Source organism: Myxocyprinus asiaticus, chromosome 18, assembly GCF_019703515.2.
Source record: "Myxocyprinus asiaticus isolate MX2 ecotype Aquarium Trade chromosome 18, UBuf_Myxa_2, whole genome shotgun sequence".
Taxonomy (NCBI): Eukaryota; Metazoa; Chordata; class Actinopteri; order Cypriniformes; family Catostomidae; genus Myxocyprinus; species Myxocyprinus asiaticus.
The window spans coordinates 26,450,605-26,478,070 of NC_059361.1; the positions used below are offsets into that span (position 1 = coordinate 26,450,605).

General features: G+C 37.7%; 1 protein-coding gene across 2 annotated transcripts in view; it reads right to left on the reverse strand.

Moving 5' to 3' along the window:
• Positions 1-3,466: 3,466 nt before the first annotated feature.
• The window catches only part of LOC127455998 (E3 ubiquitin-protein ligase arih1-like), a 28,599-nt gene continuing 4,599 nt past the window's right edge, over positions 3,467-27,466 (reverse strand). For both annotated transcript variants that reach the window (XM_051724260.1, XM_051724261.1), the window contains exons 3-15: positions 26,303-26,370; positions 26,075-26,219; positions 18,802-18,894; positions 18,347-18,402; positions 17,988-18,054; positions 17,498-17,604; positions 14,678-14,720; positions 13,623-13,694; positions 13,414-13,544; positions 9,157-9,214; positions 8,080-8,340; positions 7,143-7,255; positions 3,467-5,833 (exon numbers count right to left, since the gene is read on the reverse strand). In XM_051724260.1, the coding sequence (XP_051580220.1) occupies positions 5,749-5,833; positions 7,143-7,255; positions 8,080-8,340; positions 9,157-9,214; positions 13,414-13,544; positions 13,623-13,694; positions 14,678-14,720; positions 17,498-17,604; positions 17,988-18,054; positions 18,347-18,402; positions 18,802-18,894; positions 26,075-26,219; positions 26,303-26,370 (1,299 nt within the window). In that variant the 3' untranslated portion in view covers positions 3,467-5,748. The remainder of the gene's footprint in view (positions 5,834-7,142; positions 7,256-8,079; positions 8,341-9,156; positions 9,215-13,413; positions 13,545-13,622; positions 13,695-14,677; positions 14,721-17,497; positions 17,605-17,987; positions 18,055-18,346; positions 18,403-18,801; positions 18,895-26,074; positions 26,220-26,302; positions 26,371-27,466) is intronic.

Here is a 27,466-nt window from a genome sequence, read left to right on the forward strand (position 1 = left end):
GCTGATTCCAGTTCATCACAAGAGGAGGACTCCACCGAGGAACCAGAGAGATGGAGGATTGTCAATTCCTGCGAGACACAAGAATGGGAAGTACCTCCTGTAGCTTGCAATGAGAGAAAAGCACATGTGGAGGTAAATATTGAAGATGAAACCCAGGAAGAGCTTGATAACTCTTCCTGGGGCCGACCGTTGACCTCTGAAGACCTCTCCTCAGAGAGCAGTGATGAAGAGATGGAGAGCACTTCTTCGCTGTCCTATCAAAGTCACAGGTCCAGCACCGCAGAATCTCAGGGTTTGTCTAAGGGACCTTCCAGCATCGTCCTCAAGCTGAGGAAGGTCTTCTACGATGAGGGCCACAGGGGCAGAGATACTCATTACCAGAAGGTCACAGATTCTTTAGAGACTCGGGGAGATTTGCCTAGTAATGACAGATTCAGAAGCGTTGACGGCGGCCTTTACAGGAAAAAGAAGCACAAATCATCCAGGCACACAGACAGGAAGTTCTCCTCACACCTGCCCAGTTCATTCTCTCAAAACTGTCGCTACCTCTCCAAAAAACATAGTTCCAAGAGCAGGCGCAGATGGGTTTTGCGCTCTGCAGTGCAGTCTGCGCGTTTGGCCATGGAGGACAGATATCCTGACCTAGTGGGGAAGAGGATCCACCACTTGTATGAGGAAAATGACAAAACAGAAATTTGGTATAGAGGAGTGGTGGTGCGTATCCATGAGCCACACACCAACCCACTGAAAACTGTGTTTGAGGTCAAATATGATAGTGAGCCAGAGTGGCAGTACTATCTTGAGCTGCTTTTAGATTATAAGAAAGGATGGCTGAAAGTGGAGGACTGAAACTTGATACCTACGTCTTTGTTTTAAAGCTATTAAAGGGATATTTCTCTCAAAATGGAAAATTCTGTCATTGTTTACTCACTCTCATGTGCTCCAAACCGGTATGACTGTCTTGCTTCCATAGAACACAAAAAATGAATTTTTAAAGAGTATTCTGGCCACTCTTACATAAATGACAGTGACTGAGAAGTCTGGGGCTGAGCTCCAAAGTGTAAAAGACTTCTGTGCTTTCTTGCAGAAATCTAAAGTATTTCGATAGCTTTGTGTGAGGAACAGAAGGAAATTTAAGTCGTTTAGGTCAAGATTTTCGGTGAATAACGACTTAAATTATGGTGTGTTTCTTACAAAAAATCTATCGTATGACTTCAAAAGACTTGGAATATAACACGCAAGTCAAATGGACCACTTTTATTAAACTTTTATGGTGTTTGTTTCTTCAAAAAATCTGTGTTCCACAGAAGCAAGAAAGCCAAATTTGGAACAACATGAGGGTAAGTAATTACAGAATTTTAGGGTGTGTTCACACATGGCAGATTTGGTTCGATTAAAATGAACTCTGGTGCGATTGTTCTGTTAGTGCGGTTCATTTGAACAAGTGTGAACGCTGCCATCCGAACCTTGGTGCACACCAAACAAGCGGACCGAGACCAACTGAATAGTGGGTCTCGGTCCGCTTCCAAACGAACTCTGGTATGGTTTGATTGATATATGAACGCAGCATGGACCAAATCTAAACGGACCAGAAACAGGAAGTAATTTGCCTAATACTGACCTCAAGCATACCTGGTTCTTCTCATCATAGGAGCTAGGTTGCCCATTACAGTTCGGAACAGGTGTCAGAACCGCCGTCTGCCGTCCTTGCAGCATATCTTTGTTTGTATGTGCAACGGAGGAAATCCTGGTGCTGTTTTGACTCCTTTACACATTTTATTAGCTCTTCGTTTGTTCTGAGCTGGTAAAAATACCATCATATATACATATCTAACGAGTGCATTTCGCCCAGCAGCCAGCATTGTTTTGGATGTTTGGCAAGTTCCGCCGCAAAATATACATCATAAAAGCTGTCCAATCAGGTTGTGACTTTTTCCTGATGCCTTTTGTTTCATATCTTAAGGTTCAGTGTTAAAAATGTCAGTGTGAACGCTAAGCGAACCAGGATTAAATGTATCAGTTTCTTTTTTGGTCCGGACCAAGAGAACCGAACTACAAGTGTGAACACACCCTTAATTTCTGGTTGAACTATACCTTTAATGTTTTAACGTTTTTTTTTTGTTGTTTTTTTTGTATAACTCTGTTTCTGTTTTTCGCTTGAAATTTTTTTATTTCAAAATGTGAATCTAAATGTAATTGACCTATGAATCAGTCAAGCTTCTAGATTCATAATTATCAACTTAATTGACTGTATCTAAGCTGTGTGTGATCCATTTCAACCCTTTCCCCTGTGTTTCTGGTGTAAGTGTTTCAGTTGTTATTGTGAACTTCGGCCCTTTTTATAATGACAACTCCTTGGCAAATATTACTGGCAGGTATCATGTTCGTCATCTAGTTAAACATTCCAAGTAATCCACATTCTAGTTGAGTGATTGGGATCATAAGGAATGCTATAAAGTAATATGTTTTACTGTTTACAGAATTATTTTTTATAACGGCTGCTGTCACGAGTTTTATGTTTGTCTTACTGTTTTTTTTTTTTTGTTTTTTTTTTGTTTGTTTTTTATAACTGCATTTAATAAAAAGAAAACAAATATTTGGCTCATTGTTCAAATATACCCTCGTCAAGTGCCTTGTTTTTTTATCTTATTTATGTTAGTTTATTCTGTATAGATTTTATTTGAATATGTGACCAAAAACATTTAAATATGCCTGTGCCGGTTAGCTTATAATTAATATCTCTATGGCTAATAATAACTATTTCCTAAGGGACACAAATTGGTCTTTCTCAAAGGGGTGCACGGGGGATCCGTTTACCAGAAACTATTATCGTTTTTAAAGGGATAGTTCACCCAAAAATTTTAAATTCTTTCAGCATTTACTCACCCTCATGCCATCCCAGATGTGTATGACTTTGAACACAAAGATTTTTAGAAGATTACTAGCTCTGTAGGTTCATACAATTTAGGTGAATGGTGATCAGGCCTTTGAAGCTCCAAAGTCAGCATAAAAGTAATTCATAAAACACCAGTGGTTAAATCAATATCTTTAAAATCAAGTTGCGCTCTCCTTATAAATATATATTATTTTTACCATGTCAGCCTATATTTCGATCATCTCCACAAGCTGTTTCCTACTACTCTACCCCGATTATTTTGAATCTTTTTTTAGAAGCGTGTTGTCATATCAGTTAAGATTTGTCTCCCTCTTGTGGACATTTACAACAAAAACTTAGAAATCATACCAAGCTCTCCTATTGAGTCTCAAATGCTTTGTGGTGTCGTACAACATCTGTAAGCTTCTTTTGTAGACTGCATAATCCTTTGGATGAGATCCTGTTTTATATAAACAAATTCTACTGGTAGCTACTAACAAATGAGCCAAGGCAATAAAGACCTAGATAAGCCAAACGGGCTTTAACAAGCACAAAACCACATAAAGGGGGAAAAAATGCAAACTAGAGGAATACTTGCAACATTTTGCACTTTAATATTTTTCTTCAAAACGAACAACTAATTTCTTAGACATTTGTACACTATGTATATAGGAAATCAAAAAATGTAATAGCATAAAGACAAATGTAGAAAAGTATTAAACGTTTTTGGATGCTTATTGTTACTGTAAATGTTACATTTGGATGTTAAAGGACTACCAGACATGATCAAATAGGCATAACTGATAAGCAAACCAGTCTGAAGGGGACAGTTACACACACACAAGGGTAGTACAACCATTCCATTTTTTTTTTTTTTTTTTTGCATACTGTACGAGTTCTTACGAAATATTCTTTATGCATTATGCCTGTATGAAACCTCTAGCTATGTTTTAAACATCAAATAATGCACGTTTACCTGGAAGACCATCTCAGCACTCAGTTTACATGAAAACCAATTGCAATCGTCAGTACACAATGCAGAAAGATTAATAGGCAAACAAAAAATAACTCTTAATTGACAGCATTCCAAAAAAGAGAATGCATTTTAGTACATTTATTTTCATCTGAATTATACCAAAAAAGTGAAAGAAAAAAGTCATTATTTGTGAGCCAAACTTCCAGCCTTCCACCTGGCCCAAAAACTGGGAAACAAAGTCATCAGATAGAAATTGACACTTTGGTGTTGTCTGGATACTCCAACTTGATCTGCAATAATACTGTGTGCATGTCCCACCAGGGTCTAACCCCTGAACCCCTGCAGAGTACAGTCAGTGCTTTAATGGCTGTCACGGTGTATGCAAACACAGTTTGTCCAGTTTTGAACAAAGTGTACACAAATTCAATGTCATAGTACAAAGGTTACACCATATTTTCCCTGCAAACAATATCATGACTCAAACGGCCCTTTGAAAACAATTTTAGGTGCAAATGCGTGGTTATTTTACACAAAATGAATTAAAGCAACGAGGAGTCTCACTCTGACACAGCAGAGACTAGTTCAGCGGTGTGCAAAAATTGATAATGTGGAAAATGCCTAACCCTGTTTGTCAAAGGCTCCATCGAAACACTTGACAAACGCTGTCAAGAAAGCAGCTCAAAAGGCCTATCAGTACAATTTCATCTATGTGCAACCTCAAGCTGGGTCTGGGAAGAAGAATGAACTTCAGAGAGACAATGAAAATATATAAAAGGCTATATGAGTGAATGTCACTCAAGTTGGCTCTCAGAAAGTATTCATACAACTCTTAAAAATCATATTATGATACTAAATCTATCTAAGAGGAGGAGGATGACAGCGAAAGAGGCAGAGCAGAGGAAACCACTGTCCTGCTTTAAAAGCTTGAACTCTAAAGCAGCAGAAATTATTCTAGCCCCATTTCCTCCATCTATGAAGCCTGCAGCACTCACAACTTTAGACTTAATAGTAGGCATAATGCGCCACCTTGGCATGCTCTGCTTGATCTGGCAGACTACAGCCCTGCTCAGTCCCTGTAGAGCAAGGGAAACGAGTGTAGGGATGGACACAGACTACTGATATATACTTATATCAAGCATATGTCAAGTCCAAACTTCCTAAAAGGGGCGACAAAAGATAGGGAAAGACACTCAATCTACACAGCAAATATACATTGTTTCTGAATATTTGTAAAGATAAATATCTTTTAAAAATGATGAAAACACCTGCCACTCGTACTCTTTAACTTCCATGCATATGCATTATTTACAAATTAAAAAATACCAATTTGTTGTCTTTTTTTCTTTTTGTGTTTATATCAACGTTTGAAACCCAAAAGTAACCTCCTTACAATCAACATTCAGCAACCCAAACACAGATCTCGCCACACACGGCAGACACGGTCAGAATTATTAAAGCCATTTTGAAAAAAAAAAAAAAAGTTTTTCCATACACGCACGTGCGCACGCACACAAAGATAATATATAAAATAAAGTCAAAGAGAACACGACCACAAACAAAATTGAAAAGCAGGGAAAAGATTTTCAAGGGCAAGATTTTACAGTGCAAGCAAAATAAAAATATTTTGTCTTTTTGTTGGATTTCTCAGTCCTGCGCTTCACGTTGCTAACAATACTGTTGTACATGTAATATTTTATTTTTAATATTCTAACTTTTTTATTTAAATATAATTTACTCTTTATGCTTTTCATGAAACAAAAGACTGGAAAAATTATGCAATGCAGGGTGGTTTGCAAGAGAGGGGGCAGCAGAGGTTCTGTGCTGCTCCGTTTTCTTTGCATCAGCACTCTAGTGGGTGGAGTTTCTCTCCAAGAGTCTGTGGTGTGGAGGTGTAGCCTCAATCCTCGATGTACTCCCACAGGTCTTTGTCATAGCCTTCATGTACGTGTTGCAGCAGCACTCTTCGTCTGCTCTCACAGTATCTGCGCACAAGAGCATCACAAGCACTAAGCGCCAATTCAAACCAAGTCTAATTTGTGCATGTCAAAATTTAAAAATGAAACAACGCATCTCTATTTACTACATTACACCAAGTCAAAAATATCATACAATTATCATTGGATTTTCAAAAAGAAATAAAAACCAAATCTATACAGTTTTCCAGGCCTAGAAATGTACATTTTCAAATTCCCTGATATTTCAGGTTGTCCATGACCATGGGGAGCAATGGATAGTTCTCCCAAAAATTAAAATTCTTTCATCATTTACTCAGTCATGCCATCCCAGATGTGTATGACTCTCTTTTGTCTGCAGAATACAAAGATTTTTAGGAGAATATATCAACGCTGTAGGTCCATACAATGCATGTGAATGGTGACCAGACCTGTGGGAGAGAAACAGATCAATATTTAAGTAATTTTTTACTACAAATCTCCAATTTCAATTTCACTTTCAAAATGTGGAAAGCATTTGAAAGTAAAAGTGGAGATTTATAGTAAAAAATAAAATAAAAAAAGACTTAAATATTGATTCTCACCCACACCAATCATATCTCTTCTGAAGATATGGATTGAACCACTGGATTACTTTTATGCTGCCTTTATGTGATTTTTGGAGCTTCAAAAGATCTGGTCACCATTCACTTACATTGTAAGGGCCAACAGTGCTGAGATATTCTTCTAAAAATCTTTGTGTTCTGCAGATGAAAGAAAGCCATAAACTTCTTGGATGGCAAGATGTTGAGTAAATTAGAGAATTGTGAGTTTGTGAACAATTCCTTTAAGTTTTTCCATCATCACTGGTTGTATGGAACTATTTTCTGAAAAGAGGCTTTGGAACAATATTTATTGTGAAGAGTACTATATAAATAACTTTTTATTGAACTGTAAGTGTTTTTCTAATATTCTGATGTTGGGTAAAGAAAACAAAATCCGATATTTTGTGGGGAAAAAAAAGATTAGCTTTACATAACAAAAAAAGTACATATTTTCGTCTTAAATACAATGACAAATGAATGGTAATTATTTATCACACACAGTATACAGTAAATGGATCTGTTCATTATAACAATCTCCGCAAATGGGATGACAACATATAGCTGACTTTATACTTTAGGAAGGGGGTAATTTACCAGGGAATCATCATATTTGGGGTCTTTGGCATAAAAAGAGTTTTAAATCCCCTGGTTTAAGTGTCATCAGACTTCAATATATATTATGCCAATGATATGTTCATGTTGATTCATGGATGTAGTGTTGCTCTTCACAAATAACAGCGCACATGTATACTTGCCTGTATTTATCTTGTACTTTCTGCTTAATGTCCTGCAAAGAATCCTGCGAGATGTCTCGTTCCAGGTATCCAGACAGCACCTCAGTGGCATTCTCCAGATCTGCCTGGTTATTCTGGACACAAACACACAAACCAACCAACATTTAAAGCTACAGATTTCCCATGTTTAATAACACCATCCAAGACCTATATCAAAGCTGATGACATGCAGGCAATCACAGGTATCAAAGTTTACTCTCATTCGCCGCTTTTCCACTATCGGGCCAAATGAAGGCATGCTAGTGCGTGCCAGGGCCAGTTGCATTCCCACTGGCACTTCTAGGGCTTCAGCGTGCCTTTGGCCCAGCAATTACCCTAGGTCAACTGGAGATTGAGGCGGGTTAAAAGTCAAAGGCGGAGTTTCGCAGAAATTCCCAGGATGTGTATCCAGCGCACAACGGTACATGTTCCGGAAAAAAATTAAATAAATGCAGGCACAGTACAAATCCGTTAAAATGCCTAATGAACAAAGCGGTGCCCAAAGAAATTACTTTCTATGGTTCGGTGAACTTTCATAGATGGTCTGCTGGGACATTGTCCCGCTGTTAGTGGAGGGACCACTTGGGATATCATGGCAGTTACAGTCAATGAGATGTCAACACTAACTTATCTTGCTGTTTACATTCGATATAAACTCGATATTCTAGATAACATGATACCTCAGCTTGAGCTACCCTCTTGCTTGTGAAATGGGCGGGGTGTGTGACGTTGGTACAGCATCGGCATATTAAAGGCGGATTTCGGATAACGCTGCTGAGTTATTGGCCCGATGGTGGGAACGCATATCGATTTTGGTCTTGTGGCTCGAGGTCCGAGGCTATTGGCCCCAGCTGGCCAGTTGATAGCCCTGGCTCGCAAAGGCCGGATAGTGGAAAAGTGGCTATAATCTCCTGTTTACCTCGAAGATAATGGACTGGTTGTTCTTCTTGAGGTAGAACGCAAAGACGTAGGTGAACATGAGCGTGGAGCGGCACTGGCACAGCACGTCCACGGCTTTCTTCAGGAACTGCACCTCGATCCATGACATGTTGTGCTGCTGCATCTCCTCCATCTTCTGCTTGACCTGTGCGTACAGCTTGTGCTCGAAGCGCAAGCTCTGCATGTGGTTCATGTAGCGGTTACAGTAGAACAGGTACCTCTGCAGGGCTGCCCTGGAACGCTGCAGATCACATACAAGCGATCACATGCACACAATCACACACTGCTTTGTCGGAAACTATATAATTGTAATATTAAAATGTATTAATATTAAAGCTGAAGTATGTAACTTTTTTGTGTTCAAATATTTTCTCGTATCCCAGCTTAGGATACCCAAGCCATTTATAGGTTAATTTTCTTGAGAACTGTAAACACTGCGTCTCTGAGGCGCTATGAAAATTCCTCTGTTTGTTTTGACCCATGACCCATCACAAGAGAGACAATAACATTGACTCGACCAATGGCATGAGTTGGGGAGGGACTTTCTGTTTGTTGGATCATCGGCAGAAGGAGAGTGAATTCAGAAAGCTGTTTTGAAAACTATGTTTATTTTTGCAATTCCGTTTGGTGGCACTAGTGGCACAGAAATTACATACTTCAGCTTTAAATAATGTTTAAATTAAAATTAAACGTGGCAACTGTACCACTCGATCGTGCAAATGTTTAATAACAAGCCTACAATTAACATGTTTGGATTCCAGCACAAATGGACTGATCAGGGTTCCCACAATTTGACCAATGAATTTCCATAACTTTCCCAGTCATTTGTAATACAGTATAAGGGTTTTTAAAAATAATTTTATAGTGATAACACTAACAAAAAGTAATTTCTAGCCTAAAATATTTTAAACTGTGAATAAGCTGCGAATAACTAGAAAACAATATATTCACTATTGAAATTTCTATTGTTCTTCCAAGCCTGGAAATCACAATTTTAGAATTCTCTAATATTTCCAGTTTTTCCATGACTGTGGAAACCCTTATTGATATTATTTACCTCTTGAGCATCCCTTGCTGCCTTGGCATCATCCTCGTTATAGCGATTACAGTTGTACCTTTGGTTAAAAACATATTCCAAGTATTAGTTTTATTTGCTATTTACAGGTGCATCTCAATAAATTAGAATGTCGTGGAAAAGTTCATTTATTTCAGTAATTCAACTCAAATTGTGAAACTCGTGTATTAAATAAATTCAATGCACACAGACTGAAGTAGTTTAAGTCTTTGGTTCTTTTAATTGTGATGATTTTGGCTCACATTTAACAAAAACCCACCAATTCACTATCTCAAAAAATTAGAATACATCATAAGACCAATAAAAAAACATTTTTAGTGAATTGTTGGCCTTCTGGAAAGTATGTTCATTTACTGTATATGTACTCAATACCTGGTAGGGGCTCCTTTTGCTTTAATTACTGCCTCAATTCGGCGTGGCATGGAGGTGATCAGTTTGTGGCACTGCTGAGGTGGTATGGAAGCCCAGGTTTCTTTGACAGTGGCCTTCAGCTCATCTGCATTTTTTGGTCTCTTGTTTCTCATTTTCCTCTTGACAATACCCCATAGATTCTCTATGGGGTTCAGGTCTGGTGAGTTTGCTGGCCAGTCAAGCACACCAACACCATGGTCATTTAACCAACTTTTGGTGCTTTTGGCAGTGTGGGCAGGTGCCAAATCCTGCTGGAAAATGAAATCAGCATCTTTAAAAAGCTGGTCAGCAGAAGGAAGCATGAAGTGCTCCAAAATTTCTTGGTAAACGGGTGCAGTGACTTTGGTTTTCAAAAAACACAATGGACCAACACCAGCAGATGACATTGCACCCCAAATCATCACAAACTGTGGAAACTTAACACTGGACTTCAAGCAACTTGGGCTATGAGCTTCTCCACCCTTCCTCCAGACTCTAGGACCTTGGTCTCCAAATGAAATACAAAACTTGCTCTCATCTGAAAAGAGGACTTTGGACCACTGGGCAACAGTCCAGTTCTTCTCCTTAGCCCAGGTAAGACGCCTCTGACGTTGTCTGTGGTTCAGGAGTGGCTTAACACGAGGAATACGACAACTGTAGCCAAATTCCTTGACACGTCTGTGTGTGGTGGCTCTTGATGCCTTGACCCCAGCCTCAGTCCATTCCTTGTGAAGTTCACCCAAATTCTTGAATCGATTTTGCTTGACAATCCTCATAAGGCTGCGGTTCTCTCGGTTGGTTGTGCATCTTTTTCTTCCACACTTTTTCCTTCCACTCAACTTTCTGTTAACATGCTTGGATACAGCACTCTGTGAACAGCCAGCTTCTTTGGCAATGAATGTTTGTGGCTTACCCTCCTTGTGAAGGGTGTCAATCATTGTCTTCTGGACAACTGTCAGATCAGCAGTCTTCCCCATGATTGTGTAGCCTAGTGAACCAAACTGAGAGACCATTTTGAAGGCTCAGGAAACCTTTGCAGGTGTTTTGAGTTGATTAGCTGATTGGCATGTCACCATATTCTAATTTTTTGAGATAGTGAATTGGTGGGTTTTTGTTAAACGTGAGCCAAAATCATCACAATTAAAAGAACCAAAGACTTAAACTACTTCAGTCTGTGTGCACTGAATTTATTTAATACACGAGTTTCACAATTTGAGTTGAATTACTGAAATAAATGAACTTTTCCACGACATTCTAATTTACTGAGATGCACCTGTATGTCTCAGTCATCATCAGAAACATGTCTTCAAAACAATCAGCAGAAGTTGTTTCCAAACATGCTGTGAAACACTCGGTGGCATATTGAAAATACACACTGGCCTCATCACTGGGATACTACTTCTGAATCTCGGTGATCCCCAGTTTAATGTGTCACTCTCTAGGTTTTCCTAAGTGATATCTGTATGTGATGGGTAAAAAGAAGTGCACAGACAACTATCTGGAACAATGAGGAGGGGCAAGGTAATCTGTGAGTTCTTGAGTAAAAGTGGGACCTGTTGATCAAGGATGTAATCACTGACTTGGGAGAAGGTAGAGGAGGAGCATTTTAGTCATCTGAGTTTAGGGAGCAATCATATGCAATGTAATTTAATGTGTTTGGAGTAGTCTTTCTATAAATGCTCATCGGTATTGTTGCCGAATGTGGGCATATAATACTGCTGAATAATGGATAAAATGCTCTTTAAAAAATGTTAAAGAAAGAAAAATACATTTTTTGGATAAAAAAATAAAATAAAAAAAATAAAAACATTGTAATTATAGAAAATGGCTACTAAGAAATACTAGTGATGGATCGAAATTAAACTTCTTGGCTGAAACTGAAAATTCTGGACACACCGCAAAACGAAAATAATAACTTTATTTAATTAAATAAATTCTAAATAGTATGTTACATTATATTACATAATTACAATATAATTTAACATATGTATTATAAATAATAATAATTATAAATAATATAATTTCTAATATTCACTTAAACACATTAAACTACCATAAAATTTAGGCTCAAACAACTTTAAAATATTAGATAATATTTTTTAAATATTGCAAAACTCTATAAATGTAAAAACGGACTTTTGGCACATCTTTATAAGCACAAAGTGATAATAAAGTGCTTACAAATATACAAAGGACAAATGCATATTTTCCATTTCTAATAGTTTCCTTTTATCTGTCCATCATTTATGTTCTCATTATTGCAGGTTAGTGAGGGGAAATAAACTGGGTTTCTCAGTGACAGTGTCACTCACAGATCCAGTTTTCGATGGAAAGCATGAATTTGTGGGTATGCGCTCGACTGCAAGTGTGGGATGTCAAGCGGCTTGTATTGGACACTTCCATGTGTTTGACACCACTGATGTAGAGCGGCTTGAACAGTAGGGGAGGATATCTGAGCACTGCGTTTAGTGTGTATACAAAACAGCCTCCCAACATCGGCACAAGCACGGGAAATGCTCTTTATTAATGTGGTAATAACTAGGCTTGAGATCGATGCCTTTTTCACGCATCTATAATCGGAAGATTTTCCCGATGATTATCGATATATATCAGGATTTTTTCAGATATAAATAGGGCTGCTTGTTGCACAACAGTATTTGTCTCTTCAGACATATTTCTCAAGACAACTTTGGTAAGGTGTGAACGGCAGGGTAAGTTAAAGGGGGGGGGGTCGTACACCAGATGTTTCTGGTGGACGACAGCACGTACTAAAATGAGAAACAATTATTTATTTTCAACAAAGTACGAACATACCGCAAACGCACAGCGTCAACATTCTGAAGTGCCACGGTGCGCAACTCACATTTACACTGTCATTTAGCAGACGCTTTTATCCAAAGCGACTGTCAGTTTTAAATCCGGTATATTAAAACAACAGTTTCTGTTTACATTTTTGGTCTTAATTTTTGGGCTTTTTTCTCTTTCAGACAAAATTTCAGTGCATCCCTAAAAAATACCCCAAAAAAACAAAACATTGTAATTATAGAAAATTGCTACTGAAATAAAAAATAAATACACAAGCAATATTGAAGTTATAGTTCACCCAAAAATGAAATTCCATTCCACACCTACATGTCTTTTGTGAATGAGAGGGTGGGGATTGTGACTGTTTTGTCTCCAAAAAGGACAAAAAAGTACAGTAAAATTAATCTTTTGCATCCAAGTCTTCTAAAACCATACGACAGCTTTGTGTGAGGAACAGACCAAAATGTATGTTGTTATTCATTGAAAATCTGCCTTCACCTTAAAATCTGTCCCGTTAATGATACTTGTGTCTTTGTTCATATGGCAGATGCACAGTAAACACTCAACGCCATATAAGAAGAAAGAGGAGAAGAAACTGCTAACAAACTTCATCGGCTCTCACAAGTATCATCAACATGCCAGGCTGTAATAAGTTAACTATAAGTTGAATGAGGTTTCAGAGTTTTTGGGCAGTCTCCCACACCGCTCTAGCAATATGTAGCTCTTTGAGATCCACTAATTACACAAATATTTAAAACAAAAAATTTGTATCTATATAACCATATTCCCTCCAGAATCTGTCCAGCATTATGATTAATTGGCAACCCACATTAAATCAGGACTCAAGCTGTAAAGTCCAAAGACAGGAGCGTTGGCAGGAGCGTTTCTAAAGTAAAGGCCAAACAGGAATGCATTTTGATGCCTTACTGCCTAAAACAATCAAACAAATCAAACAGAATGAATTCAGTATTAATGTTACTGTCAGACTTGAAAGCTCATTGGGGAAGAGAGTCGAGTTGAGGTTAGCAAAGGATCTGTACTTACCAAGCAGATCCATGTGGCTCCCAGGGACCCAGGCAAACCCAGCAGAATTCTGCTTTGCAGTTCTGGTTCCGACATACCATGTGGTTGCAGCCACCGTCTTTCTCTATAGTGACGTGGCATTTCGGACATTCCTGTCACATTACATGGCTATTATCTCTCTGGATCATCATGATGGGAAAGATTGCCAACATCAAAGCCAAACTACTGACCTTTGTATTTGCAGCAATCCAGTTTGATGTCTCGCTGTCATCGTCACATTTCTTAATCCATTTCCTGAGCCACTGAAAAGGAAAGGGAAAATAAGGCCAAAGGACATTATTCTTCTAACAATATCAGGATAATCAGGATAATTAAAGGGACGGTTCATCCGAAAATGAAAATTACGTCATTATTCAGTCACCATTCACTTTCAATGAATGAAAAAAGATGTAACGAAAGTGAATGGTGACTAAGGTCAACATTCTGTCTAACATCTCCATTTGTGTTCCACAGAAAAAAGTAATAAAGGTTTGCAACAACATGAGGGTGAGTAAATGATGACTTGATGAGAATTTTCCATTTTGAGTGAACAAGTGATGGATTCATGCTATGGAATATTAGATCAAAACAGCTTTTACAAGAGCAGGAAATTGTGGCAACACTTATGAAGGGTTAAATGTTTCCTCTGAGTGGAAAATGATTGTAATCCCCATATGAGAAGCACAAGGGACTAGATGCTTCCTTTGTTTTTGCCAACAAGGCAAGTCTCTGAAGAGCCTCTTGATGCTGAGAGTAGGAGAGGTGGCAGTCTGTTCACTTTCTTTGTTCAGACAGAAAAACACTTGCCATACCATTTCCAGATTTGAACCCCCCCCACCTTTCCACAGCAATTTCTACATTTAACATGTGCATTAGTTTTAAGTGCTATCCTTTGTATACTTCAGAACAGAAGTCCATTATCAGATCAAGCATGGCATTGGAACTGAGGAGTTCTTCTACTGAAAAAACAACTCAGTGCCTACATTTAGTCAGAACCTTCATGTAGGCTTTCAAAGTTCACATAACGAGGAGAAATTAAATAAGGGTGAAGTTATGAAAAGTATGATCCATGTTTGTTGCAAGAAACACAGTAACAACCAAAACTGTGCTAACATATGAAAAACACAAGCCATTGCTGAGAATAAACATACAATGACAAAAATATTGCTCGATAGATTTAAACACTCACACCCCCTTTGTGCAATTCTAGCCGGCTTTAAACATCAAAGATATGGCCTGAACATACCTTACACTTTACTGGATCATGCCAATTTTCTCCACAGTTGAAGCTGCATTGGGACATTAATTGAGAGCACGTTAGCAATCTCTCTCATGAACATGTAAATCATCTTTGTACAAAAGCTTCTGAACAATTCATGAACACTTTGCCAAGTCTTTGTCTTGTATTTCCCTCAATTCCAAAATTAAAAAATTTGTTAAAAAAGGTTTAAAAAAAAAATAAAAATTCTCTGCCCACTGGATGTAATCTGTGTGTGAGGAGGGGTACACCATAGCAGGTATTCAGTTTTGGAACAAGTCACTGAATTAGGGTTAGCCAGAGGGGAACTGGCTCCCCCAGCTGACCCTGGTTTCTCCCAAGGTTTTTTTCCTCCACTAACATCTTGTGGAATTTTGGGTTCCTTGCCACAGTCACCTTTGGCTTGCTCACTGGGGCCTAAAGACAAATCATTTTTAAGGCATAATGTTCAATCACGTTTTCAAATGAAACTGCTCAATGAGGACTTTAAGACATTACACACATTACAGCATGATTGTCTGTAAAGCTGCTTTCAAACTATGTGTATTGTGAAAAGTGCTATACAAATAAAAATAAATTAAATTGGAATCAACAGCTGGTTCTTATAGAACCGGCTTTAATAAAAAAAAAAATTTAAAAACCTGAAACTGAGTTATGATATTTGGTTCTGTTAATGCTGATGTGGACAGAACACAGTACTAAAATACTCTAACACTATCTACAGCACCACAGAAAAAGACATCCTATTTTAGCCAAATCTGAACCGAATGTGATGAGAGGGTTCTGTGAAATAATACGAGACTGTAAATGGACAACACATCCTTCTGTTTTGTTGTCCTCGCTGGTTACACACAACAACAAACATACTGTGACACCAGTGTAGTCCAGTTTTATAACGAATTACTTTTATGAGCTGGTTCTTTAGTTTAGAAAGACTCCTTAATTAGTCTTGAACTCAGGAGTTTTTGGTTTGAATCGGTCTAATGACTAACTCACTCAAACTCCAAAAGAACCAAAAAGTGTTACAACACTAATTTGTACCTAAAGCTTGTGAGACTTAAATGAGTGTAAATACTGACTGGTTGTCACTATGATGTGCAATAAATAGTACAGAACCTTCTTTAAAAGTACTAAAATAAATTTTAAGGGGAATCACTAAGGAGCCTGGGGCTGGATTCACGGAAATGTTCGTGAATTTGTGAGAAAAAATAAATAAGAAAATACTTGGGATCAATTATAAGAAGTTCGTAAGAATGTTCCTAGGAGCAATTCTTGGGGAAAAAAAAAAAAATCTTGATGTTATCAAATATTTTCTTTAGAACATCTAGCCGCTAATGAATTTGCCTTGTCTAATAAAACAAATTCAATACTTAAACAATGGTAAATCGTAACAATAAATGTATCCATCTATTAATCTTTTTTTTTTAACTAGCAAGCACATTTCTACCATTTTTATTTTATTTTATGTAGTGTGTGAGATGTGTTACTTTTAATGACATTAACCTTCATAGGAAAATTTACTTGCTGTAAGTAACCATTTGACAACTTTTATTTTAACATGGAGGAAAAGAAAAGAAACAAACTTCTGTAGACAAGAGCTTGGGGTTCTCATTGAGGAAATTACTGCAAGGAAAAAGTACTCCTTGATAATTATATCACATCAGAAAGTAAGAGGTGAGCATGGGAAAGGGGTGGTGGTGGACAGTCTCAACTTTCTAATGATATAATTATGTTTCTATGGACTCAAGTTCTTGGAAAGAGAGAGCGCTATGCCACTCATCTGTTTGAATTGACTAGCATGATTGGTCACCACAATTAGAAGCTTCAAAACAACATTTATTGTTTGAATTTCGTGATAACATTTACATGGTTTGAAAGCTGAAAATAATAAAAAAAGAACACAAAACAGTAAAAAACGTGTTTTGGTCTAAAATCGATAATTGCAACTTCTGACTTCTGAAATAACCCATTAAATTCATTAAACATCTTACTTTTGGGATTTAAGACAACTGTGAGGTTTAACTTTAAGATGTTATTTACAAAGTTTTTTAAGAAAAATATTTTTATTTGAATTCTTATGTTTTTTTATTAAGAACAATCTTAAGAAACAGATAATAACTTTCTTAATAAGTGTTTTTGGAGAACATAAAAAATATATTGTTCAAGAAGAAAATGGAAGTTAAGAAGAATTTTCTTCTCAAGAACGTTTCGTGAATCAGGCCCCAGAATCTGTAAGTGGAATTGGAATCAGAACCATCATCATTAAATTCCCTACAATTCCCAATCTTACTCTGTTTCACAAAATTAAACATGATGTGTGATATTCTTCCGATCTTAAAATACTTTCGCCTATCCCAACTATACGTAAGCAATTCATAGGTTGATTCCCCTAAAAAGTGTAAACTGTGGTGCCATCAAAGCATTTCCCTGTATATTTGAGCTCTCCGAACAGCCCAACATAGCAATAATGGCTCAACCAATGGCATAAATTGGGAGTGGAAGCATCTGTTGGTTTGACTAATGGTAAACAAGAAACATATTTGAAAACAGTAACTATTGTTGCAATTGTGTTTGGTGATGGTAGCAGCACATCAATTACACACCACCTTTAAAGGGACAAGTAAAGGTCTTCAAAAAGTTTGCTGTAATAACTGGATATGGTTAACCAGTGTCATCTAGGGATGGAGTGTTCTGTGTTCTAGTGTGTCATTGGCCTGATAGAACATCCCTGAGCTGGTGGAAGCCCTAAACCTAATCTGAGGTCAAGCTCCAGAAGTATCTGATCTCATCAGCTGTTCAGTGTCTTACCAAAATTGCCGACCACACTTGCATCGTACAGGTTTGGCATCTGGGTACTGTACTTTGACAACGTGATGACAGTCAGGTGCCGGACACCATTTTAACAGTCGGTTGCACTGCAGAGGAAGAGGGATAACAGTAAACAAACTTTACACCTAAGAAGTCTCAATTGATACAAGTACGATACATAATTCTGTATAATTTTTTTGTTTGGTTTTTCATGATAAAACAAGTGATAATCTGTTTAAAAAAATTAAGACAAAAAAGTATGTGGACACTTTCAGATTGTTAAACTTAGTGGAACATGTCTATTATGATGAACTACACTGGTGGTTACTATGTTAGGGCAACTATATGAACCTGAAGGAGACTGACTTGCAGATGTCACCATTTTATATTTTGTCATCTAATGCATTGGCATTCGGATATTTTTAAGTGTCCAAATACTTTATGGGGCCACTGTGTATAATAGTGACTTTAAGGTGAAACAAAATCCTACCTCTACAAAACTATTGGTTATTAAATGCTGGTACTTCAACTTCACTTTTGAATCTGTAATCAGTCGCCTGGAGAAAGAATTTAAAAATATTTAGATCATGGAAAAAACAGTCATGCATACTTCTTAATACTAGCCTACATAACAATATAAGCAGGGAGATCATATGTAGGTTAAGACAACTGTGCAGATCAAGAATAATCTAATTTAATCGACAGGAGGTGGCATGTTGTGACACCTCTAGCTAGGTGTCCTACTTTAGCCTTCAGTAAACTCTATAACACATTGAAGGAACAAGACAGCTCATTCAATTAGGTTTTCAGACATCACAAGCAATGGTGATTATTTTCTCAAACACTTACATGACCGTGTTGTCATCCACCAGAATATCACAGCTATGAGCAGGACAGGAAATAGTCTAGAATGGAAACAACAAGCTTGTGTTACAATAGGTCAGAAGAACAGGCAAAATGTCAGTTGGCATGCAGGGAAAAGCTTTTATAGCAAGCGTGAATTGATAAGAACTAAATAGCTGCAGGATTTACACCAGCCTATCAGCTTCGCTGAGACTGTCAGGCTCCACTGACAGACACTATGTAGTCATACAAGCTGCAAGAAACTAAAATCTGAATTCAGCATACTAAATTCAAACAAAAATACACAGGATGTTTCTGGAAAGATTTTTATGACATTAAGGCATAGTCCAGACATTAATGCAAAGTCTAGACCAAGAGACTGATTAATGGTTTAGTACCTAGGAGTTAGTTGAAGGTCTGAAGGCATTGGTGCTATATTTACTAAGACTTGGAATATGTACCTGTCCCATTCCTTCCTCTATGATTTTGGTGGTTAAGTAATCTCCCCAGCACTGCATGCAAAACTTGTGCCCACATTCCAGACCGGTGAAGTACTGCAAAAGAACAACAACAACAAAAATTTAGATTGGGAAAGTTACAAATAATGAAACGAGCAAGCTCTGAAATTAGTAAAAATGGTGATTATTATTCTCAACATTGAGAAATATATTTTTTTTTAACTTCATTTTAACCTGACAGGACAGTGAAGAAGTGATAGGAAACAATAGGCGTGACAGGGCCCAGACTCGAATCTAGATTGCTTGTACTTAAAGCTGACGTGTGTAATTTTTTCAATATTAAAATTCTATACTATAAATAATTCATTTGTAGGTTGATTTCACCTAAAAACGTAACAGTGGCGCTATCAGAAAATTTCTGTTCGACTGAGCGGCCCATCCAGCCAAACACAGCACCACTGGCACTGCCAATAGCAAGTTTGGGATGGAACAATCTGTTTGTACAATCAAATGTAAGACCGGAGGAGTTTTCTGGAATCTGTTTGAAAACAGTGTTTATTCGTGCAATTCCATTTGGTGACGTTGCCTCTTGCGTGACGCAAGCATGTTGCATGTTCACATGAGAACTGACCTAAGTCTTTCTAGCAAGTCAGTCCACTGTCGGACATTTTTGGAACATTCCCAGGAGACTATTTCCAGTCATGCCAGTGCAAGTCCTATATACTTGAATGGGGAAAGACTGAAATCTCAAAAACGGTTGGTCAAGATTACAATCAAAAAAACATATTTCAAAAATCAGCAATAAAATTTGATAATATTTGAATCATAAATTATGCTTTACCTAATTTCATGCTAAAACACGCAATTTTCCTGGCTTGTATAGCTAATGCGCATGTGCGTTCGAGTTTATTGACAGGTGATGTCTGTATCTAAAATGTGATTGGCTCTTTTACCTGTGAGGCGGGACTTCCTTTTTACACATGACCATTGGGCGGTTAGAGTTCCCTGGTTGGGCGTTCCAATTTCTCCCATTCATTTGAATAGAAGTGGCCCGTCTCTCCTTAATAAATAGTCTATGGAACTGACACGATACAACCAGAAGTTGATTTGTTTACAAGAGACTGCAGTTCACAGCGCGCTTGTGTCATGCGAGAGGCAGCGTGAACCAATTCTTCTCATGAATGTGCTTTGGAGAGTGACCGGAAGTAACAATTATAGCAAAAAGGGCTTCAATATTGATTTTTTTTCCTCACCTAAAGTGATCGTTTTGCTTTAGAAGACATTATTTTAACTACTGGAGTGGTATGGATTACTTTTACAATTATTTTCTGTGCTTTTTGGAGCTTTAAAGTGCTGATCATCATCCACTTGTATTGTATGGACCTACAGAGCTGAGATATTCTTCTACAAATCTTCGTTTGTGTTCTGCTGAAGAAAGAAAGTCATACACATCTGGGATGGCATGAGGGTGAGGAAATGATGCGAATTTTTTTTTTTTTGGGTATTTTCGGACTGTGTGCACCATCCACCAGACCACGTCACCAAATGTCTTTCCTGTTTTAAGGTGGTCAACAATCTTAGCTAATTTAACTCAATAACATGATAATATTAAATGACAAACACTGTACTACACTGCCCATAACATGTAAAAAAAAATACAAAATAATGAGTGCTCCTGAAACACAATGAGCTTTGTTCCCTTCAACAGATCAATACAGCCAACAAGACTTTTGTTGTTTTGGCTCAGATACGAATCTTACAAAGCAGTTCTGAACAGGATACAAAAGAGTCAGCTATACTGCTTATCTACTACTCTAACAAAGTGTCCCTTTGTCATGTGTTTTATAGTCTCTGGCTCCTGTGTAGTAAAGGCCAGATTCTCTCTCAAGAGGAACACGCGATGAGTTAAGGAGGATAAATCAGCTTAATATTTGTGATAGGTCTGACGCAAGCAGAGCATTGCTTACAACATCATCACAGGCACTAATGATATGTAGAGAACATCTCATGGGAACTGAGTGGTGGTCAGCTTTTAATGAATGAATACATGAAGATCAAAATGAGAATTTGACATCAAGTAAAATTAAATGGCCTAATAAAACAATATATTACATATTCCCACAATCTGATTACAACTCTGTTATGCAGAACTATCAATATCAAACCTTTGACAGTTACATGTTGCCTGGGATAACAGATGCATTCAGTAACTTTGTCCTCATAAAAAGTTTTACTCTTAAAAATATATACGTTTTATTTTTACTAAGAGCTGGGCTGCCTCATTAGGGCCATAGTATTGAGATCACATGACCAGCCAAACACTACTCATTTCATCTCAGAATCCCCACTATTATTAGACACTTTTGCTCACAGAATAAATTACTCATGGCTTGCAGAGAATAGAACATTTTTACAATAGCAACTGCAACTCTTGCTTTTGCATGATGCTGCTTTCACACTTCAAGGTGCGAGTATAAATCCAAGACATATTGGCCAATGCAACACAAAAATGACTGAGTGTACCTTTAAGTTGCATTGTGTGACCCCAAATTAACCTTGAAAACCTCAGTTTATTTTAAGCACACAAGCAGTGTGACAGGAACTTCCACTGGTTGCTGCTACCATTTAATACTTCATAGTCATGATTCAAAGGATTGAATAGAATGAACAGCTCCCAAATCCCAGCTGCAGACTAATCCAGAGTTTTTTTTCAGATAGCTGCTGTCTCTCATAAAAAATGATCAAAACAATACATGCATCCATGCACACACTTAATCTATCCTCTCTCTTTCACTCAAACACACAAAACATTTCTCAGGGTTCCCTGCAAATCCCAAGACCCGCTTGCTCCTCTGCTCTGTTGCTTTGTACACAATGAGTAATCCAGTGAAGAGATTAGTGGTGAAAGCAGCTCATTAGAAATCCTTCCTCCTAGCTGAGGAACTGTAGTGTGTAGCACAGAGTGGCCTAACATGCAAACACAGATATGTATAAATGCACAGCATATCACCTCACACATATCTCACAATGCAACAGCATTAAGTCCATTTGGAAAACAACCGGTGCACACTGCTAAGCAATTCACAACACTCAATGAAACCTTGAACCACTGAATGAGTTTCCTAAAAGTAGATGATATCTGTGTGCATTGTATGTTCTGCACTGATTTTGGGAGGAAATCTGCAAAATTCTGTGTAATAGTTTTGAATGTCAGAGTTCTTACACTTGTTGCGCAATGAATTTCTAGGACTTTTCCATGAACATTCCACTCATTTGTGATTATTGGATAAGGATTTTTTTAGACTCATTCAGACAATTTTGTAAACCACTTTGACTGATTCATTAAAAAGGACTAACTCAAAAGAATTATGTGCTCACAAATCAAACATCATTATGGCTTGCAAGCAAGTTTACTCTAAAGCATGTGGACATACAGTGCATTCAGAAAGTATTCAGACCCCTTCATTTTTTTCACATTTTGTTATGTTGCAGCCTTATGCTAAAACGCTTTAAATTATTGTTTTTCACATCAATCTACACTCCATACCCCATAATGACAAAGCAAAAAATATATTTTTGATAACTTTGTAAATTTATTAAAAAGAAAAAACTGAAATATCACATTGACATAAGTATTCAGACCCTTAACTCAGAACTTAGTTGAAGCACCTTTGGCAGCGATTACAGCCTCAAGTCTTTTTGGGTGTGATGCGACAAGCTTTGCACACCTGGATTTGGGGATTTTCTGCCATTCTTCTCTGCAGATCCTCTCAAGCTCTGTTAGGTTGGATGGGGACCGTCGGTAGACAGCCATTTTCAGGTCAGGTTTTCATTAAGGATATCTCTGTATTTTGCTGCATTCAGCTTTCCTTCAACCCTGACCAGTCCCCCAGTTCCTGCCACTGAAAAACACCACCACAGCATGATGCTACCACCACTATGCTTCACTGTTGGGATGGTATTGTGCATGTGATGAGTGGTGCCTGGTTTCCTCCAGAAATGGTGCTTAGAATTGAGGCCAAACAGTTCAATCTTCATTTCAACAGACCAGAGAATCTTTAGGTGTTTTTTATATGTGTCTTGCACTGAGGAGAGGCTTCCATCTGGCAACTCTGCCATAAATCCCAGATCAGTGGAGTGTTGCAGTGATTGTCCTTCTGCCAGTTTCTCCCATCTCCACACATGATCTCTGGAGCTCAACCAGAGTGGCCATCAGGTTCTTGGTCACCTCTCTTACCAAGGCCCTTCTCCCCCAATTGCTCAGTTTGGCCGGGTGGCCAGCTCTAGGAAGGAGGAGTCCTGGTTGTTCCAAACTTCTTTCTTTTAAGAATTATGGAGGCCACTGTGCACTTGGGAACCTTCAATGCAGCCGACATTTTTTTGTTGCCTTCCCCAGATCTGTGCCTCGACACAATCCTGACTCTGAGCTCTGCAGGCAATTCCTTTGACATCATGGCCTGGTTTTTGCTCTGATATGCATTTTCAGCTGTGAGACCTTATATAGACAGGTGTGTGCCTTTCCAAATCATGTCCAATCAATTGAATTTGCCACAGGTGGACTCCAGTCAAAGTGCTGAAATATATTAAAGATGGTCCAGAGAAATGGGATGCACCTGAGCTAAATATCAAGTGTCATGGCAAAGGGTCTGAATACTTATGTCAATGTGATATTTCAGTTTTTTCTTTATAATACCTTTGCTAAGTTACCAAAAATCTGGTTTTGGTTTTGTCATTATGGGGTATGGAGTGTAGATTGATGTGACAAAAAATAATAAAGCATTTTAGCATAAGGCGCCAACATAACAAAATGTGAACGAAATGAAGCTTTCTGAATGCACTGTATTTTAGAGCCAAGCATAACTAGCATAATTAATGTATAGAGCCTATTCATTTTAGAAATGCTCAAGAGTGAATTTTTTCATTCATTTTTTTGTTCGGTTTTTTAAATAGCCAATTTTAAAATTCCTTGATATTGCCATGACTGTGTGAACCCTGAAATATATATATATATATATATATTTTTTTTTTAAAAAGGTAAATGTGTTAAAACCAGTGTATGAAATTAACTTTTTTGCCAACCAGCCACAGTGGCAGGTAAATGCCCAATTTTTAATTATATTCTGCTCACAAAAATTTTTAGAGTGGTTATCTGATTTACATAGCCTTTCTGTCAGCTCAAACCAGTCTGGCCATTCTCCATGACCTATCTCATCAACAAGGCGTTTCTGTCCGCAGAACTGCCACTCACTGTTTTTTTTTTGGCACTATTCCGAGTAAACTCTAGAGACTGCTGTGTGTGAAAATCCCAGGAGATCAGCAGTTACAGAAATACTCAAACCAGCCCATCTGGCACCAACAATCATGACACGGTCTAAATCACGGTTATCACACTTTTTTCCCATTCTGATGGTTGATGTGAACATTAACTGAAGCTCCTGACCCATATCTGCATGATTTCATAAATTACACTGCTGCCACACGATTGGCTGATTAGATAACTGCATGAGTAAGTAGGTGTACACTTGTTCCTAATAAAGTGCTCAGTGAGTGTGCATACACTACCGGTCAAAAGTTTTGAAACACTCATTCTTTATTATTATTTTGTTCTTCACATTTTAGAATAAGAGTAAAGTCATCAAAACTATGGAATAACAAATGGAACTATGGGAATTATGTTGTGACTAAACAAAATCCAAAATAAATCAAAACTGTGTTATATTTTAGCATCTTCAAAGTAGTCACCCTTTGCCTAGAATTTGCAGACATGTACTCTTGACATTTTCTCAACCAACTTCTTGAGGTATCACTCTGGGATGCTTTTTAAACAGTATTGAAGGAGTTCCCATCTATGTTGGGCACTTATTGGCTGCTTTTCTTTATTATTTGGTCCAAGTCATCAATTTCAAAAACTTTTTTAAAATAAAATTTTAGTTTTATAATTAAATAAATTAATATAGTGGCACAATTAGATTTTTGTCTACAAAACTAATTTCAAACATTTAAGAATACACCTTCAGATCAAAAGATTTTTAAGATCATGAGAAATATTTCAGTCAAGCGTTTCAAAACTCTTGACCGGTAGTGTATATATATACAGTACTGTGCAAAAGTCTTAGGCACATAAGATGCTTCACAAAAACATTTGTCTTAAGATGGTTATTTATATCTTCAGCTTTAGTGTGTCAATAGGAAATATACATTTTAGACTCACAAACATTTCTTTTGCAAAAAGAATAGAATAGAAGAACAGGGAGCCCTGCAACAGATGGCATGGTCCCCACAGAGCCCCCCCCCCACTGAATAATGAGTCAGTCTGGGATTACAAGAAGAGACAGAAGCAATTGAGACAACAGGTACAGAGAGAAGACTGTGGCAAATTCTCCAAGAAGCTTGTGTGTGTGTGTGTGTGTGTATATATATATATATATATATATATATATGTAACTTATATTTTTATGTAATTTTAGAATATAAATATAATACCAGGCCATTATTATTATCATAATGATAATTTTGCAACATTCAAATGGAGGCTAAAAAGTAGACAAGCACAGAAGAGAAACTTCTTGTTCAAGAACCATTTCAGAGGGGATGACACATGACAATTCACCTGTAGTCCCAATGTCATTGCATCCTGAGTTGGTCTGAGATCATATGCTGCTCTCTCATAGATGACACTATTCTTGCAAATTGTTCCCAGATGAATGATAGGGAACAAATAGTGAGAACTGGTCATATGCGCATGTTTCACGCGTGAGCGCCAATAAACTTCTGAAAACGTTGCGAATAAGACAAGCGCATCGACGGCTTGTCTTTTGTCTGTTCTTCAAAATATTATAAAGTGTTTCTCCAAACATGCATCTTTGTGTCTAATGGAATTTCTTGTCATTTGTCACTTGGTGATGTTTTACAGGTTGCCTGCCACAGTGGTGGGTAGATGTGCAAAATTACCCACCACTGTGCATGAAATTTGGTGGGTAACGGGTGCTAATTTCATACCCTGGTTAAAACGCTACTGAGTATTACACTTATTGGTGTTATTAAATAACACAATATAGCTGAAAGCATTATCAAATTAGCCAAAATATCCCATAAAAAAAAGACTCAAGGGGCACAGGATGCACAGATGTGTGTGAATGACGAGTGTTCCAATTGAGGAATTCTGCTGAAGTTCTGCTGGTGAAAATTCTGTGGAACTACTTATAATCTATCAGCAGTATGTGGAAACAGATTAATCAGAGAAAATCAAAAAGTGATTCCACTGGGGGACACTCACCGAGTTAGGATAGTTGAGATAGCAGATCTGACATGGCATGTCCTGTGCCGACGATCTTGTGTTCATGAGGCGCGTCCGAGACTTTTTGCTGGGGTTTATAACGTGACATTCTGAAAACAGCTTGTCCAGGTTACCGTCAAAGTACCTGCAGAGAGATAAAGGTTAGACTCTTCTCAAATTTTGCTGGTCCTGAAAAGAAATCATGAAATGGCTCCGGAGAATATATACCTCTCCATCAGCTTTTCTTTGTCCCAGTTGAAATGACTAAGTAGTATTCTAGTGATTGTAGCAGGATTCTGTAATGAGAGCGATATGCATTCAGCATTAGGTGTTGGATTACACAGAAAAACAGGCTTTACATTTGAACTGCTTGACAGCTGCAGCCAGACTAAGATTTTTTGGGATGTATGATGATCCTCTATGCAAAAGCTAAGTCTAATCAGTTAGAAAAATAAAGCCAGAATAAGTCAGAACAGGGTGAAGGTCTGTGCTGAGTTTGGTTGATGTAGCTTGAAAACTCTAAGAGTTGCATTTAAAAATGTTGGTGGGGAAAGTCCCTAACACTCATTTGTACAAAAACAGCATGTTGGCTCTGTTAAGACAACATAATAAAATACATTTTGGCTATAGTGCTGATGTTTTATTATTCAATTACTGTTCTTCTGTCTACACAACGTCATGAGAACAGGTCAATATTAATACATTCCAGATTAATTTATTGGTTGTTTGAATGGACATAAACACCTCATATTCTGCTTAAATCATGACTGAATTTGTAATATGATGGAAAATATAACAATTTTAAAAGAACTGAGCAATCCAGTCAACTGGAGGTCCATTTAAGACTTAATTAAAACCCCAACTGGTTTGTTGGCTGGGTTTTTGGCATAAAGAGCAAAATCCACAAAGCAGGAATGACATGATTTGCTTAGACAACAACAGAGTTCACCTTTGTATTGTTAGAAAGACAAAGCCTGATCTGCAACACACCATCAAAAAGTTTACCTAGGCAAACATATCAAAGTGCATAATATTGACAGGTCATACAGACTCCAAAAGGATATGGGGGGGACATGATCAGCATAACCTTCTGATTTGCAACCACACTTAGGTTGTTCTCATTCCAGCTCTTGGAGATCAACCTTCCAACAGAGTTCATTTCCAAACCCAAATCAAGCACTCCTGAACCAGCAAGCCAAGGTCTTTTAGGGATTTTTGCTTTTTAAAGAAAAGGAGGGACGAGTGGAAATTTATTTTTGTGATAATCAACATTTTGCCACAAATTCTGTCGATTGAGCTTAACTTGTATTGAACCTGGAATATTCCTTTAATTCCTGAACGGATATCATAGAACTTAACCTGTATGAAGTGAATCACAGTCACAGGTTGAAG